The 13742-nt window shown below is 43.9% G+C and overlaps 1 protein-coding gene across 9 annotated transcripts in view; it reads right to left on the bottom strand.

Moving 5' to 3' along the window:
* TNS3 (tensin 3) overlaps positions 1-13742 on the bottom strand; it is a 420724-nt gene that overhangs the window by 140062 nt on the left and 266920 nt on the right. For 8 of the 9 annotated variants that reach the window (XM_053262003.1, XM_053262000.1, XM_053262002.1 and 5 more), the window contains one exon: positions 9412-9487. In XM_053262003.1, coding sequence (XP_053117978.1) covers positions 9412-9487 — 76 coding nt within the window. The remainder of the gene's footprint in view (positions 1-9411; positions 9488-13742) is intronic. The other variant, XM_053262001.1, reaches the window with a different exon arrangement.

Below are 13742 nucleotides of genomic sequence, written 5' to 3'. Positions count from 1 at the left end.
CAAACAAATGAACTAAATGACTGTTTCAAGCTGTGGTGTCCGTGGGTGCCCACCATGCCTGCTGGCATGCATCTGGTTTTTTGGCCTGCTTCTAGCATCACTGGATCATTGAAATGCATCCCAGAATCCTTTGCAGTGCTTCAGGGGCACACTCTCAGTTCACACAAGGAACATAAATTGTACCATGTGGACTGCAGAGATTTTCAAATTTTCGGTACACCACCACTTTTTACCTAACATTTTCAGGTCCATTTTAGTTCCTTTCCTATTGCATCTTCAAAGGGCTAATTCAGTGATTTTCAAACATTACTCCCTCAGGGAACTCCTTCTTGACTGGTTTGTCTAATGAATATGTAGATTTGAGAGCACATTTTAGGGTGCATGCACTGTTCACATGAGGCATTAGACACGCTGGTTGAGCATCACTATTGTCCTGCAAACACATCCTAAAGCAGGCCCAAGATGCTCCCTGAATTCAAATGACGGAGCAAGATTTTAAGCAATGGGGAGCGAGGGCGGGGAGTGGGGGAGTGCTTTTAAGGAAGCTTGTCTGCCATCACTGATGATCTCCTCACAGAATGACTCAAATGGTTGCAAAGAATTCTAGGATTCCTGCCAATGGATACCATTTAACTTCCCCAAGTTCAATGTTGATATAATCTCCCTAGTTTTTACCTGCAGTTGTGCAAGAGGTGCACCTTACCTCACAGATCAAGTATGTGTTTCAGAAGAAAAGGAGATAACAAGTTGTCAAAGCACTTGCTATGGTATTTCCAAACAGATTTAGATACTTGGTGTCCTGCAAGAAGCACTAGCATAAGCACTCATTCCTCTAATTCCAGGGCATATGCCATGCCTTAGATGAGAAACCAAGATAGTATTCCCTGAAGAGTTATTTGTCTTAATAGAACATTCTTTCCTTCTTATTCATGTTGCAGTGGTATGTATGTTTTCTTAGCAGTTGCCTAAGGAGCCATCCAGACAGTTCACACTTTCAGTTATACAATTATTCACCTGATTGGTTTCTTCCCCGATAAATTGCTTTCCAAGATTTCCGTATTTTACTTCCACAAAGCAGTGAAAAAGCACCAGATCAGATAAGGATATAAGTCAAAGGTTTTTGACTTGAGGGCAGAACTAGACATTTCAATGGAGGAGCTTGCAGCTCTGGTTTTCTTTCCTTCCCTCCCTCCTCCACATGGACAGAGATAAATTCTTTTCCCTCTCTCACAACACTAGAACCAGGGGTCATTCCATGAAACTGAAGGTCAGGAAATAAGGACCAACAAGAGGAAGTTCTTTTTCACACAGCGCATAATTAATCTATGGGATTTTTTGCCGTGGGATGTGGTGATGGCCACTAGTTTGAATGGCTTTAAAAGGGGCTTAGAGAAATTCATGGAGAACAGGTCTATCAATGGCTACTAGTCTGCTGGCTATAGGCAGCCTCAGAGGCAAGATGCCTCTAAATACCTGTTGCAGGGGAGCAGCAGCAAGAGAGAGGGCATGCTCTCGGCTGTGGGCTTCTCAGAGGCATCTGGTAGGCCACTGTTTGAAACATGATGCTGGCCTTGGGCCTGATGCAGCAGGGCTGGTCTTATGTTGTCATAATGCTGTGCATTGCCCCACCTCTGCTATCAACATCCAGTGGTCTGAAGAGGGGGCAGGACTTTGTGCATCAGGTCCACATTTCTTGAAGAATCTAGGTCTGTCCTTCAGTGAGGTTTTCTTGGAGAGTTCCCCCACTTCCTGCCATTGAAGCCCAAACTATATTTGATGGTGACAAGCCTACACATTAATGTGTAAAACAGGGTGGGGTTGTGATTTAAAGAGCCAAAGGGGGCACAAAAGGCATGAATCTGCCACCTGTCTTACCATTACAGTCCAATCCTGTTGGTACTCTTCACCCAGTTGGACTGCAATACTAGAAATACCCGAGTCCCGAAGGGTGGAGAGTGGCTATGGAGCAAAAAGCTGCTGATGGGGGTGGGGTGTGTTTAGCCCCTTTAGCCTTTTGACCATCCCCACTTTATACATAAATGGGGCAGACCCATATATAAGGATGCAGGCCTGATGCCATCAATGCATACTTTGGGCTCAAGTCATCCACTTGTAACCGTGGCCTACTGAAAGAGCCAGAAGTCGACATTCTCCAATTCTTCAAAAAAGTATGTTGGAGGACATGGTAGCAGCTGTGAGAAATTGATGCAGCAGCTGTGTAACATGCAACCTGAGATTCACAGCCAAGTCAAATCCACGTGGTTATGAGCTTCAGCTCCCACACCAGGTTCTGGAGCAAGTTCGCGCAGGAAAATCCATCACTCAGCATCTACAACATTGTGGCAAATTGCACAAGTCAAACAGTAGTCACAAATCAAATGCCAAGAGACAGAGTTTGCTTATCAACTCAAAACAAGGCATGAGTGGAAGGCAATTCAGGTCTTCTATGGAGCATCAGCAGGCAACAAGCATGTAATGGGATACTGAGTGATGAATGTCCACGCACATGCACATAAACTGCTGCTTTTTACAGGAGTTTTAGACCAAGACTGAAACAAGAAAGATGAAGAAGGGCCTAGTCAAAGAGGACTTTCTTGCTGTCCATAATGACCTTTTTTATGCAAGCCATACAAGCAAGATTGCATGCACTCTGTGCTAACAAATAATTTTGCACTTAGAAAACCCATTTCTGCAGATCTGAAGTAACATGGATAAGATACAGGTTGCATTAACTGTAATTGTTCTTCACCACATATTCTGCTTTTGCTAATCATGAGGAGTGCAAAAAGCTCTTCTGCTGTGTACTAACATCCAGACATTTGAACTACAAGAAATCCTGTTTAGCTGCCCCTCTGCTTTCTGAGATTTCGCCAGACAAATGCCCATGCCCTTTTATTTTATTTTATTTATTTATTTATTTAATGAATTTGTATAATCTAACCTCTGGAAGGCCCCCACATCAGCTGAAAATCAGCATTTTTGTTTTTGTTTTTAAAAACGGGAGCCATTTTGTGGCTCCAATAAACAAAATGGCGGCCAGAAATGACCTCCATTGTCATTTCCGGCCACCTCCGACCCGCAGATACATGAGGTTGACGTGGGGATTTTTCCTTATGCGAGCTCAGGTGTCTTTTACCCAACCACGGATATGCGAATCCACGGATGATGAATCAGCGGATAACGAGGTCTATCTGTATTACATTTGCCACATGAAAACTACATCATTTACTGAAGTGCAGCAATTCCTGATGGGCACAAATGAATGCAAGTCTGCTCTAGCTGAAGAGAATTTTTTTAAAATAAGTTTGTATTATAACATCCTGAATATTCAAAATTTGGATAGACATTGGTTAGCCTGAGCATGCTTATTAAAAGGAGGGGAGTATGGCCTAAAACAGTGCCAGAAATCCTTCCGCAGGCTAATTCTTTGTTCTTACGTAATAACTCCTCCAGACAAAATTGCTTCTCCTTATATAATATTAATCTTCAGGCTGCAAATATTTAAGTCATATTTTGTAAAGCAACAAAAGACTCACTTAAAGAACCAATCAAGATCTGTTGACAGGTTAAAAACATGGATATTCAATTCATATTTTGTACACAGAGATTCAACAGAAGACAAAAAACCTGCTCCTCACTGTGCCACATTTCTCAGAGCACCTTTCCTCATATTGTATGTTTCTTGGTTCAGAACATAAGCCTTTCTTTCCCATCCTGCAAAAGCAGAGTAGTTCAAGGTTTTTGAGCTCATATTCTAGGAGCTCTGTCCGTTATATTCAGAAAGCTTAGTTCAATCATGCTCTAAGAAAGTACAAACTCCAAAATAGGCCTTTTCAGCTTTCTGTATATCTCCACCCTTTATACGAATTGTATATGGAAAAGAAAACAAAGTTTTTAAGTGTTTTGCACATATGAGCAAAATCCTCAAATTCAAGCCCCACCATTATCCTCTACATCTTCCTCAACCGGATTAATCCACATGGTCCACAGTACTGACACACAAGGAGAGCACAAGACTGAGAAAGATGAACCAAGAAACAGTGAACCCTGCAACAATGAACCTCACAGGGTTCCATCTTATTTATTTATATCTCTATTTAATCTTCTTTGGGAACTTTTGTTGAAAAGCAGTATACAGGCAAACCGCATTATACACAGGACCACTATTCACAGTTTCATGTCTCCGCAGGTGTCAAATAGATACCCAACTTCCTTATCTGTGGATATGGAAGGGTTAAAACCCCCGTATCTGTGGTTCCTAGAAGCAGGGGCGTAACTACCATTAGGCATGGGGAGACAGTAGTCTCGGGGCCCCACTGTCTTGAGGGGCCCCCTAGAAGCACATCACATGACTCCCTGCCCACCCGTGTTGCACCCCTATGAATTATGTTGAGTCTCTTGGATATCGGCAGTAGCAGAGAGTAAAAAAACTAGATTCAATGTGAACTAGATATTCACCGTATTCATAATGGGGGTGTGAGTGTGAGTGCACTATATATTGTGAAGTATGTTTGTGTGTGTATATCAGCAAGGGGCCCATTTTAAAATCTTGTCTCTGGGCCCACTCCAACCTTGCTACGCTCCTGCCTAGAAGGCCAGAAATGATCACAGAGATCATTTCTGGCCGCCATTTTGTGGCTTATTTTGGCAAAAAAAAGGAGAAATCCTTTACTTTGGGGGACCATTTGGGACTTGGAGGGCATTGCTGGACACCAGGAGACCTGTGGAGAACAGTAGGGCACTTTACTTGGCCCTTTTTCATGATTTTGGGCTTTGTTTGTTTTTTAGTCTGGGAATCTAACTCAATACCCATGGTTTCGTTACCCACAGTAATCTGTAGGAACAGAACCCCCATGAATAATGAGGCCCACCTGTATAAATATTCATAGTAGTTGTAGTATTTATTCTTGGGCTGGTCCTGTTTCTGAAATTTCTTCGGCCCTCCTGCTGATGTTGGCCTACAATTCCCATAATCCCCGGCTATTGGCCACTGTGGCTGGGGATTACAGGATTTATAGTTCAAAAACAGCTGGGGCCCCCAAATTGAGCAGGTCTGCTCTATACATTAGACCTGCCATGTGAATGCAGTTTTCCAGTATTTGGAGGGTGTGTGTGTGTGTGTGTGTGTGTGTGTGTGTGTAACACAGAGTACTGTAACTTGCTATGGCCACTCAGTAACTTAATGGATGAAGTGAGATACAAACTGGGCATGTCCAGTTCATAGGTCTTACTCGACCAGCACAGTATCTTTCTGCCATCCAGAGTTGTGTGTACTCTACACTTAGAATTCAAATCTTGTTCCAAGAAAGAGATAACAAAAGATATATAACTTGTATGTTATGAAAAATGAGCAAAATTGTATAACTTGACTTAGCTTGCATCATTTATTTTAATGTTGCTTGTCATGGAGAGGGAAAAGGAAGCTTATGTAGCTCCCACCCACTAGAAATCTTATTCAGCCCTCCTTGGGTTTTAAAGATTTCAGCAGAATATTGCTCACACACTTTCAAGCATATATTTGCAGCCATAAAGATTAGGAAGTTGCTTTAAAAAATAAAAAAATTAAAAAGTAAGCTGAGATTCACAGGAAGCAAAATTCTGCATCCAATCTTTAATTCTGCACTCTTGCAGAACTGCAGTATACAAACACACATGCTAAGATATTTATCCATGTGCAACAGAATTCCCCTAAGGATATTATAAAATCAATGCAAAAAAGATTATTATTTTTCCAACTCAGCGATATCTTCTGCCTAAGCTCCTTTTATAAAACTCCCCTGGCAATCTCCAACTGGCAATAATTTACTAGAACTAGTGCCATAAGCTAGTCCACTAATTTTGCAAAAACACAAGGTAGCAGTGCCAAGCAGAATGCTTGTGCTAATGAATAAATAGGCTTTTCATTAGGTGCCAAAGTCAGTGGTTCTTTATTCAAGCAAGCTGCCTTCACAGAGAGAGGCATTTTGCCCAGGAATGATCTAAAAGCCTTTAAGCTATGAAGTTACACAGATGCGGCTCACTATTCAGCCCAAGAGGGGTGTTAACTCCCTTTTCCCACCTCTTGTTCAGCAGCCCTCTTCTGGTCTTTAGACCCTTTCCTTGCTTCCCAGGCAATTGCAACAACTTGAAATAGGCCCTTCCCTTGCAAATACCTACAATACCAAAGCCAGGATTGGAGGATTAGAATAAGGGGGCATAAAATTAGAAGAGCCAAATGACCATTCAAACTGAGCTGGAAGTTAATGTCTGGTGATTTTAGCTCAAGTGGCATTAACAGGCCAATTCTGAACACAACATTGCTCTCATATATAAGCAAAGAGATGGCATTCACTCCTTTGGGTAATGGTTAAACACTATACTTGGACAAATTGTTGTAGTTAGGTCAAAACCCACCCTTCGCCTCTGGAATTTAGTAGTCAAGCTCACACATACAGGAATCATGTAAAGGGTCCAACATCACACACACCTCTTCACAGTATGCAAGCTTTTATCCACAAATATTTTACTTACTTATATATTTTTTAAAAATTATACCCCACTTTTTTCACCACAAAGGGACTCAAAGCAGCTTACAACAATACCATTGTTGTCCCCTGCTAACTAAGCAAAGAGGCATCCTTTTAAAATGGTAATTATCTTTATTTAGCAGGAGGAGAGCAATTGGCCCTATCCATCCCCAGCACAGGGGATGCAACTGGCCCTATCCATCCCCACAGCATCTCTCTAGTGGCTGTTGCTGGTATCTATCTTATGTTTCTTTTTTTAGATTGTGAGCCCTTTGGGGGACAGGGAGCCATTTTGTTTATGTATATAAAAGTAAACTGATATAGTTTGGGAACTTTTGTTGAAAATGGTTTATAAATATTCATCGTATTCATATTCCATTAGATAAGAAAGTAGCAAGTATAAAACTAAACCAGTGGAGAGCAATAAAATCACTATACGTACTACTCTACTCATCATGATAATAGGTGTCTTGCTAGTATGTTATGAAAAGCAATCCTTGATCAACTGGAATAATACACGGAGTAGTCAAATGAAGGACTTGGCAAATCTGACCCATCTTATGTCTGATTTATATTTCATAATGTTATAAGAAGGGAAGAGAAGCCATGTGGGGAATTCTTCTGACGGGGAATCATTCTGACAGAGGAAAACCAGCATCCATTTTGGTATCAGTAAGCAAACAACCTTAGTTCCAAGATAACACTGTAGTAAGCAAAGGAATGTTGATTGAGAAACCTCAAAGACATGTCTTTGCTTGGAAGGTAAGTTCTGGGCCTAGATATGAACTTGAACCTTGCATATACAAGTGCGAGATTTTCCAGCTAACACACAACCAAACGTCTCTGGGCGGTTGTCCGGAGACGTAAGTTTTAGGCAGTATAAAAATATGTTAAATAAAAATATATAAATAACTAAATAAACCCATCTGGTGTTAGTTTATTGGAATTACTATAAAATACATCTTGCATAATGTTATGCCATGTAAGGGCAAAGCTCACAAAATTCTTCATCTTGTCTGCTGTGAAGGCCTTAACTTTGAAGAACTTTGCGAAATGTCTTCATAGCCCCATTGGGATTTCGTTTGTTTCTTTTTCAATCCTTCTGCTCAAAAGTGTGTAAACAATTCCTGGTGAAATTTTAGAAGCCCAGATATATGGAGCAGGGGGAACAGAGTAGAGTTTCCAGTGGTCATAGGATGGCATTATCAGTCCCATGAACATTTTCTTGTCTCTCCCTATGACAATCGCAGGTAGTGGGGTGTGTGTGTGTGTGTGTGTGTGTGTGTGCGCGCGCAAAACTAATATATTCAAATGTGGCTGATTCACATGACAGGTTAGAGAGTTCGAGTTGCAGTTATCTGAGCAGAGATGCTTTCAGAGCAGATATGCAGAATCTTGCTGGACCTATTGTTCAAGGCTTGCACACTCATTCAAGGATCGGTTTTATTTATTTATTTATTCATTTATTTATTTAATTTATACCCCGCCCAAACTTACGTCTCTGGGCGGCCAACAGCAATTAAAACACATATAAAAGTTATTGTGTTGTCAGAGCTTGGCCTGGTGGGCTTCTTCAGCATTCTTTGAGCTGCTGGCCATTGCTAGACATTGGCCATGGAATTAAGTGGGAAAGGGTAATATTGCAGATGCTGCAATATCAACTGGTGGATGACGTGTACAAATGGATCATCAGAAATCTTAACACTGGCAGAACTTGTATAATCATCTCCAACTATTGTAAATCTGTTAGCTCGGCTAACCCAACAGGATTTACAACCCCCTTCAGCACTCCCCCTGTGAGATAACAGAAAGCAGCAGCAAAACTGCAAGAAGGAAAATAAAAGGCTCACAAAGAAAATAGTAAATGAATTAAGTCCCCTGAACTGAACTAGGTACCCGCTCTAACAATAACTGAGTAATAAATGAAAAGAAAACACAAAGCAAGGAATGAAACGAGCAAAGGACACAAGAACAAGGAATTAATGGAACAAAGCAGGAAAGCCTAAACAAGGCAAACTGGAACTCGGAAAAGTTTGGAATTTAAATAGCACACAGTCTGCGGCCAGTGAAAGTTGAAAACAGCATTTGAGCAATTGAGAGACTGCTAAATATATATGGCTCAAGAGAACCAGCAGCCAATCATGCTTCCCTGAGTCAGCACTTTGGCTTCCTCTCTTATGATCTCCTGCGCCTGTGTGACTCCCACTGAGCTTGCCTCTTGAGACGTCTTCTCAAGACAGGTGAAATCCCAGGCTCCTCCCCATCGGAAATCATGTCTGGCAGCTGTTGCGAATCCTCAGCTCCAGAGTCTGGTCTCCCTGCCAAATCCTGTTGCTGTGCCTCTGAGCCCTCACTAGCAGGCGAATCCTCCTGCTCTGACTCTTCTGAGTCAGAAGTCTGAGCCCTGACACCAACATAATGCTTTTTAGTACAGTCGGCTGACATATCTAGCTGCTACACACACACACACACACACACACTAGCCCTAAGGAATAAGCTCATTCACCCTAATTCTGGGAGGAGGAGTATTGGGCGTCAGACCCCCACGCCAAATATCAGAGGTACTTATCAATCTGGCTTTACTTCCCTGCCTTGTTAACCATGCAGAAAGGATCCACATGGAAAGGATCCACATTTTTAATACGTGTGCCATAAGAATATACCCACAACTAACCAGTGAGGGTAATTAACTGATCAGCATTTAGTACTATTGGTTTATGACTTTGCTTTGGTTCATCTTGGAAATAAAATCATTTGAGTTGGTAAGAATCAAGTTTAACACAAAATAGTATGTTCGTAAGTGCCCATAACTTATTTTTCTTCCATCAGGAAGAGCAAATTATATTGTAGATACTGCATAGGATTTTTTTTAATAAAACAGTTATCTGGACAAGGCATCACTTACCATAATATCTCCTTTGAGCAGCTGAGCTGGTTCAATTGCAATGCAGATTTTGCTTTGATTCTCGGGCCCCACACTACTTAAACAAGAGCAGGGAAGAGAGGAGAAAAAAAGGACATGAGAGCTGTATTTCAAAATGCCCTTAGAGGAGATCATTTGACCTTCAGAAACAGTGAACATTGCTTGAATTACAATGGGAACAGGGTGGTGGGAGATACAAAGGGCACCTACTTTATCTTTTGTGCCAGTTCCCTCACCTACTGTTTTTATACAATCATGGGAGACTAATTTAGCTATAATTAGGGGTAGGCAGAGGGTAGGGCCTTTGGATTTCTTTAAGAGCCCCCCCCCTTTCTTTCTCTGATTCAAGCAGTAATCAGAAGTCCAAAAAAGATTAGAGCAGATACAGACCTCTTGGGGAGAAGGTTTGTAGCCTACTCTTTCACCTGATGTGGCAGTTTTCAACTTGCAGGAACTACAGGCTGCTTACCTGTAACTTTGCACAGAGACCTCGTCAGAACCTAACAAGCTCAATTCTCCTGATTTAGGCGGGAACCCCACCCCCAGCCACTATATGCGGCTGCACCACTCCACATCCCCTCAATCACGAGTCTGCCTTCAGTAGACCCAGCGGGGAGGATGGAGGGCATGTAAAAGGACAGATGACCAGTAGAAGAACCAAAGTTACAGGTAAGCAACCTGTAATTCTTTGATGTGGTCTCTGTATCTTTTACACCAATGGGCACATAACAAGCTAGCACCCAAGGTGGAGGGAACAAACAGAAACAAGATGCAATCTGCCAGAAGTATTTATTTCAAGAAATGAAGTACATCAACTGAAACCAGACTGCAGGACAGTCCTGCCAAACCCATCGCTCCATGCCCTGGCATCAATGGCATAATGACGAATAAAGGAATGTGGCGAAGCCCAAGTAGCTGCCTGACAGATAGTGTCCAAAGGGACCACATGATCAAAGGCAACAGAGGCCGCCATGGACCTAACCAAATGTGCCTTAACGGTCACAGGCAATTGTTTATGTGCTAAATTGTAGCAAAGTTCAATGGTAGAAATGATCCACCTAGACAGGGACTGAGCAGAAACTTGCAAGCCCTTGTGGGGCCCATAATACAGAACAAACAGAGAAGGAGTTTTCCTCCATTCTGCCGACCTCTGGACATAGGACAATGCTCTCCTAACATCCAAACGATGCAACCTGCACTCTGCATCAGAGGAAGAGTTTTGAAAAAGTATGGGCAAGATGAGTGGCAGGGAATGATGAAATGTAGAAACCATCTTTGGAAAGAATTCAACATCTGGTCAGAGCACAACCGTATCTTTGTGAAACTGCAGGTATGGCAGATCAACCCTCAGGGCCTGCAGTTCACTCACCCTCCTAGCGGAGGTGATCGCCACCAAGAAGGCAAGCTTCCACATCAGTAGATGAGAGTCATTTTGAAGCCAAATGCTCAAAGGGAGGTCGTACTAATCCAGCTGGAACCATCGACAAGTCCCAAGCCAGTGACATAACAGTGCCATCTGGGAAAACATGGGATAACCCCTTCGGGAAATTTTTAACCAGTGGGTCCTTGAATCAGGAAACCCGGTTGGTGGGTGAATGTGCCACAATGGCTGCCAAATGTACTCTGAGAGAGGAGAGCTTCAAACCAGATTCTTTCAGAGATAACATATAGGTACAAACATTTTGAACAGATAGGTTAAGAACATCAAACCCATTTTGAGTAGCAAAGGAACAGAAATGAGTCCACATGTCCATACGAATTCCTCATCGATGGCTTTCTAGCCACAAGCAGAATGTCTCTGAGTCTCACCGGGAAGTTGGTCGGATCTTCTGGGCCATCAGGTGCAGGGACCAGACATCCGGATGGAGCACCCACTCTCTCTCCTGCGACAGCAGGCAAGGTGGAGTGGGGAGGCACACCGAAGTCACTGCCAGCCACCTCAGAGTCACAAACCAAGGCCTACTGGGCCACCAGGGGGCTAACAGGATAGCCCTGGCACAGTCTTCCCTCAGTTTGCGCAGAACCTTTGGTATGAGGGGAAATGGAGGAAACAGGTAAAGGAAAAGGGCCTGACCAGGACAGGACGAAAGCATCACCCCAAGAGCCCTCGTCTTCCCTTCCCCTGGAGCAATAGAGGGCACACTGAGCATTGTCCTGAGATGCAAAGACATCTAGAACTGGAGCACCCCACATTGCGAATATGTTCCGCAGCACACCCCGGTCCAAGGACCACTCATGGGAGATCGCTTTCAGCCTGCTCAGCATGTCCACCTGGACATTCAGGGTTCCCTGGATGTAGACTGCATGAGGTGTCACCACATGTGTCACGCAGCAATGCCACAGGTCAAGCAAAAGAAACAGGAGGCTCCTCGAGGTCATGCCTCCCTGCCAGTTGATATAGGCTTTTGCCGTCATATTGTCAGTTTGGATTGTCACTGAACAACCCGCAATTATGGGTAAGAAACCCTTTAGGGCATGGAATATGGCCAACAGTTCCAGGTAATTTATTGATTGAATGAATGAATCTTTATTACGGTCAATGACCCAAAGTTCCAGGTAATTGATGTGCCAACCTTTTTCTGTCGACGTCCAGTGGCCGCTCAGGTGATAATTGCCCAAATGAGTGCCCCAACCTAGCTCCGATGCTTTGGTCATAATCACCCAGCGTGGAGGGGAGACCTGGAAAGGGGCGCTGAGTTCCAAATGATGAGTCTCGACCCACCAAGCCATGGCTTCTCGAACCATTCAAGGAGGCGTGCACTCCAACTGAGCTGAGTCCCGAAGGGAGTTGAACACATCCAGGAACCACCTTTGAATGATGTGCATCTGAAGGCGCACATGTGGAAGCACGTACATGGTGGCAGCCATATGGCCTAACAGGCGCTGTACCGAGTGCATGGTCTGCGGCCCTTCGGCCAGGAGAGTAGAGGCCAGCTGTATAAGTGACTCTATGCGGGCCTCTGGGAGGAAGACTTTCTCCATGCTGGAGTCGAAGATCAGCCCTATAAACTGTATCCTGTAGACAGGATTGAGCTGGGACTTTTCGAAGCTGATTTGCAAGCCCAGGCCCTGTAAAGTACCTATGACTGCGTCGAGATATCCCAAAGCGGCTTGCTTGGGACCCACCAGGATGAGCCAATCGTCTATAAAGGGTAGGATCTGTATCCCTTGCTCTTGCAGAAATGCCACCACCAGGGCCAGGCATTTTGTAAAAATCCTTGGGGCTGTCGTCATACCAAATGGCAAGGCCTTGAATTGACAAGTGATTCCCCCTATCTGGAAATGCAGGAAGCGGCGATGTTGAGGGCGTATGGAGATATGGTAATACACGTCTCTCAGGTCCAGGAAAACCATCCACATGTTCTTTTCTAAGAGGGCCAGAATAGTCAGTACCGACAACATCCGGAAACGCTTGTACACAAGGTGTTTATTCAGGGCTCTGAGTCCAGTATAGGGCGCTGACCGCCATCCGGTGTTGGAACAATAAAGTAACAGGAATAAAAGCCGGGACTCTTCCCATTGGTAACCCTCTAGATTGCATCTTTCGAGAGGACAGTGAAGACCTCCTGGTCCAACGCCGGAGTTGACAGAGTAGTCATGACCTCAGACAACAGTGGTGTCTGTTGAAACGTGAGAGCGTAGCCCATATGTATGTCTGTGAGGACCACTGATTCACAGTCTCCTTGTCCCAATTCGCCACAAAGGGAGCCAGGCAAATCTGGAAGGCCACAAAGTTGCCTTGCTTTTTCCAAAAATTGCTTTTTCAGAAAGGTATTCGGACGCTGCTTCTGAAAGGCAGGTTTACTAGGTTGGAACCTGGACTTGTATTGGGGCTGGAACTTGTTGACACATAAGGAACACTCCAATGAGGATGGTTTCTGTGAAGGAGCTTTTGGTTGTTGGTAAGAGGACCACCTGGACGGCCTCTGCAGCTTAGTGGCAGAGGAAACATAGGACATAGATTTTGCCATTCTCCTCAGCTTCTGCACCTTCTGTAAAGTGCCATCAGTCTGCTCTGCGAAGAGGCTAGAACCCTCGAAGGGAAGATCTTCAATTCTAGCATGGGCCTCATAGGTCAGCCTGGACAAACGCAGCCAGGCATGCCTCCCGAGACCCACGGATGTGGCAATCACCTTTGCTGCACACTCCACAGAATGTCTAGCTGAGTAGAGTTATAGCTTTGCCACCCGCACTGCCTCACGGAGGAAGGCTTTAGCCGGATCACATTTATCCTGTGCAGGAGGTCCAAAAGCAGGGACATATTTCCCCACAAAAAGGGCTTTTACCTGGCATTATAAGCCTGGTAGTTGACA

Source organism: Hemicordylus capensis, chromosome 6 (assembly GCF_027244095.1).
Source record: "Hemicordylus capensis ecotype Gifberg chromosome 6, rHemCap1.1.pri, whole genome shotgun sequence".
NCBI classification, from domain to species: Eukaryota; Metazoa; Chordata; class Lepidosauria; order Squamata; family Cordylidae; genus Hemicordylus; species Hemicordylus capensis.
Note: the sequence above shows the minus strand (reverse complement) of the source record. Positions and strands in the feature narration are given on the sequence as shown.